This window comes from Octopus sinensis, linkage group LG15 (assembly GCF_006345805.1).
Source record: "Octopus sinensis linkage group LG15, ASM634580v1, whole genome shotgun sequence".
Taxonomy (NCBI): domain Eukaryota; kingdom Metazoa; phylum Mollusca; class Cephalopoda; order Octopoda; family Octopodidae; genus Octopus; species Octopus sinensis.
In genome coordinates this window covers 7,962,642-7,967,641 of record NC_043011.1, presented here as the reverse complement: position 1 = coordinate 7,967,641, position 5,000 = coordinate 7,962,642, and the positions used below count along the sequence as shown (strand labels likewise).

The following is a 5,000-nucleotide window of genomic DNA, read 5'->3' as shown; positions in this document are numbered from 1 at the left end:
CACACACGCACACACTCTTGCACTGAGTCACACAAACACATGCAATGACACACACACCATTCACACACATACACACATACACAAGCACACACCTGCATCTACACACACACTACATACACACGACAACACACACACATACACACACACACACTTGCACTAAGTCACGCAAACACATTCATTGACACACACACTCACACACACACACACTTGTGTCTACACATACATACACACAACCAACACACACACACACACTCATACTCACCCCCCCCCCCCACACACACACACTCTTGCACTGAGTCCACAAACACAATGCCATGACACACACAACATTCATACCATTCACACACATACCACATACACAAGCACACACCCCTGCATCTACACACACACTACATACACACGACAACACACACACATACACACACACTTGCACTGAGTCACACAAACACATGCATTGACACATACACATACACACATAAACATGTACTGACATGCACACATGCACACACACGCACAAAGAAACCCAGAAGCGCCACAGAAGCTCTTTTGGTTAGAAAGGGGTTCAACAGCCTTGACCCTTCTCTAATCTGCACAACAAGAGTGTAGTGGGTGCTTTTTACGTGTGACTGGCACAGGGGCCAGAGGAGCTGGCATCGACCACGATCAGATAGTGATTTTTACGTGCCACCAGCACAGAAGCCAGTCAAAGCGGCACTGGCATTGGCCACATTTGGACGGTGCTTTTTATGTGCTACCAGCCTGGGGGTCACAACTACAATTTCCATTTGATTTGATTTTGACATTGCTTTTGATGTTGATGTACTTGACCCGATAGGTCACCTCAAGCATGGCATGTCAACCTATGATCCAAGGTATTCTTGAGTGGGCAAGTTATGCGACACTGGTATAGGTTACAGCTGTGGACTCATTTTATTTGCTGGGTCTTCTCCGTCACAGAATTATTTGCTTTCTTCTAATTTCAGGGAATCCTATTTCATGAACATTTTACCAAATCTCGTACTGTGATACAAATTCTAGCCATGTAAGTATTTCCAAATTATTATTCTTATGTTTATCATTCTTGCTAGAGCATTGCCCATCCCATGACAGGTAACTTGGCAAGTATACTTTCGTTGCCATGGGGTAATATAAGGAAAATATGGCTTACGTACAATGATTAAAAATTATGATTTAACCGGCATCAAATTTCTTGGGGCTAATACAAAATGATGAGATGAATATTAATTCGCAAAAGAGAAACAAATATTTATTATTGTTATATTTCGGAATGGTCATTTTGCCAGTTTAGCCAATAAAAACACACGCACTTTATATTTGGTGTTACTTTGCTTCAGTGTTATTTATTTTTTACATTAATCTTAATCTTATTTCGGCCAGATTAATGTAAAAAATAAATAACACTGAAGCAAAGTAACACCAAATATATAGTGTTTTTATTCCGAAATATAACAATATCTGTTTCAACACACGCCTTCACATAAAAAATCTTGTACAACAAATATATAAATATTTATTAATATGTCATTTACTTTTCCTCCTCATCATCATCTTCATCTTCCTCCTAATCTTTCTCCTTATCTTCATTCTCATACACCATCACCACACACACATGTATCACCATCGTTAACATTTAACTTCCCTTTTTCTATGCTTGCATGGGTTAGAAGGAATATGTTGGGGCAGATCTTCCATGGCTGAATGTCTTTCTTGTTGGATATTTTTCTATATCTAGTCATGAGTTTCATGGAAGATTACAAACTACCACGCTTGTATGATGGTGACACAAACATTATATAACCTCTAGACAAGGGTTCACACACACACACACACACAAACAGAGGTACACACATATAGCTGTTAAAACTGTTCTGGAGGGAAGATTTTGTGTTTTTATAGAAAGAGTGAGAGAGAAAGAGAGAGACATTACGATTTATTATTTGAACACAACTGCCATAAATTCTTTCTCTCACCTCATAGACATAAACAGAGAGAGAGAGAGAGAGAGAGACTATTGTATATAAAAAGGATACAGCTCCTTCTCACGTCACATACGCTCACTGTTGTAATCCTCTGTCAGACTGCTATCACATCCACTCCACTGTGGCAGTATGTGGAAGCACTCCTTCGGTTACGACGACGAGGGTTCCGGTTGATCCGATCAACGGAACAGCCTGCTCGTGAAATTAACGTGTAAGTGGCTGAGCACTCCACAGACACGTGTACCCTTAACGCAGTTCTCGGGGATATTCAACGTGACACAGAGAGTGACAAGGCCAGCCCTTTGAAATACAGGTACAACAGAAACAGGAAGTAAGAGTGAGAGAAAGTTGTGGTGAAAGAGTACAGCAGGGATCACCACCATCCCTGCCAGAGCCTCGTGGAGCTTTTAGGTGTTTTCGTTCAATAAACACTCACAACGCCCGGTCTGGGAATCGAAACCGCGATCCTACGACCGCAAGTCCGCTACCCTAACCACTGGGCCATTGCGCTTCCACTAGTGTTGCAGTATAGTTAGTAAGACAAACAAGTCTACAACTATCTATGACTATTTACCTCTGTGCTCTCTCCTACTTATACTGACACTGACTGTCAGTATTTATAATGACTGTCACATACCACTTGTCACATGGGAGGGGTTTACTATTTATTACTAGTATCCACATAACACTCATAGGGCCAGTTTCCTGGATTTTCGGGTGTATATACTCCCTCACTTGATAGGACACCAGTTTGTCACACAAATACTCAAGTTGCTCCAGCCATGTGAATTAGAGTAACATGAAATGTGAAATGAAGTGCTTTGCTCAAAACCACAATACATCACCTGGTCCTGGAATTGAAACCACAATCTTATGATCATCTGTTGAGTCAAGTGAAATCGTAGTCATGGCTGATGTCTGTGCCACCTGACTGGCACCCATGCAGGTGGCACATAAGAACCACCGTTTGAGATTGATTGATGCCAGTGCCGCCTCTCTGGTTTCTGTGCCAAATGGCACATAAAAACCCCATTTGAGTGTAGTCAATGCTAGTACAACCTGACTGGCTCTAGTGCTGGTGGCACATAAAAGCACCATTCAAATGTGGTTGATGCCAGTACTGTCTGACTGACCCCTGTGCCAGTGGCACGTAAAAAGCACCCACTACACTCTCGGAATGGTTGGCATTAGGAAGGGCATCAAGCTGTAGAAACCTTGCTAGATTAGGTTTGACTGAGGACTGGCAAGCCAAGAGGCTGCTTAGCTTGCCGGTCCTCAGTCAAACCGTCCAACCCATGCCAGCATGGAAAGCAGGCGTTAAACGATGATGATGATGATGATGAGTCTATCACCCTAACCACTAAGCCATACTCATCCACAATTAATCAAACAAGATTGGCATAAACCCTCCTCATAGACATTGTTGTTATGTCCTGTTTTTATTACTATCATTATTGTTTTTTTGTATTTATATTCGAATTATATATATATTTTTTTTTTGTATTTATATTCGTGTGACATCGTCCGTTTTTCTGTCCTTGTTTCGTATACATTCGATCCTTTTTCCAAGGAATCTAATGCTCTTAGCTCAATATTTCCTTGGGGTTGGCCAGATTGGAGCAATCTCAAGATTGCTGGACTGGCTCCTGTGCAGGTGGCACATAAAAAGCGCCATTTGAGCGTGGCCTTTGCCCGTACTACCTGACTGGCACGTAAAAGTACCCACTACACTCTCGGATTGATTGGCGTTAGGAAGGGCATCCAGCTGTAGAAACTCTGCCAGATCAGATTGGAGCCTGGTGCAGCCATCTGGTTTGCAGCCCTCAGTCATTCGTCCAACCCATGGAAAGCGGACGTTAAACGATGATGATGATTCAAGCGTGATCGTTACCTGCGTCGCCTTACTAGCACTTGTACTGGTGGCACGCGAAAATACATTTGAGTAAGTTGGTTCCCAGTGCCACTGGACTGGCTCCTGTGCAGGTGGCACATAAAAAGAAGCATTTGAGTGTGGCCGTTGCCAGTACTGCCTGACTGGCCCTCATGCCGGTGGCATGTAAAAGCACCCACTACACTCTCAGAGTGGTTGGCATTAGGAAGGGCATCCTGCTGTAGAAACTCTGCCAGATCAGATTGGGGACTGGTGCAGCTATCTGGTTTGCCAGTCAAATCGTCCAACCCATGCCAGCATGGAAAAGCAGACGTTAAACGACGATGATGATGATTACACACATAAACAGAGAAAAAGAGGGAGTGAGAGAGAGGGAGAAGGAAGAGAGAGAGAAGAGGGAGAGAGAGAGAAGGGAAGAGAGACATTACAATTCATTTGGTGAACACTTCTGACGAGCACCACAGCCTCTCCTCATGCACATAGACACAAAGAAAGATGGCGGAGGGAAAGAAGAAGGAAAGAATGAGAGAAACATTAAGATGCCTGAGGTCACATGAGGTGGGGGAGGAGGAGGAGGCTGCTGCAGTCTGTGTGTCTCTAACCATTCACTGCAGCGCCGCCTTTGCAGCCATATCCATGAGGAACGGCTAAACACACCATTTGTTTTGGATTGTACACCTCAGTACTCCCTCCACCCACCCCACGTCCCATTTTTGTTCTTTTTCCATGTTTGTAAGGTGAGGTAATTAGGGGGTATTTCTTCTCATTAATTTGATCTTTTATACTTTTAATGGGTTTTCTTTCTTTCTTTCTTTCTTTTCTTCCTGTAAAAATATGTCAAGAAATTCCATACTTGTCTAAATAAAAAAACAAAAATAAAAAAATTCACTGATTAAACAGCCAGAAATTGAAAAATATGTTTAAAAAAAAATATGAAAATATAAAAATATAAAAATATAGTAGGCGCTGGCATGGCTTTGTGGTAAGAAGCTTGCTCCCAACCACATGTTTCTGGGTTCAGTCCCACTGCATGGCAGCTTGGGCAAGGGTCTTATACTACAACCTTGGGCCAACCAAAGCTTGTGAGTGGATTTGGTAGGCGGAAAATG

At 42.6% G+C, this 5,000-nt stretch overlaps 1 protein-coding gene across 1 annotated transcript in view; it reads left to right on the top strand.

Moving 5' to 3' along the window:
- Positions 1-5,000, top strand: part of LOC115219895 — a 10,035-nt gene that overhangs the window by 662 nt on the left and 4,373 nt on the right. Inside the window, exon 2 of the mRNA XM_029790202.2 lies at positions 984-1,042. Coding sequence (XP_029646062.2) covers positions 984-1,042 — 59 coding nt within the window. The remainder of the gene's footprint in view (positions 1-983; positions 1,043-5,000) is intronic.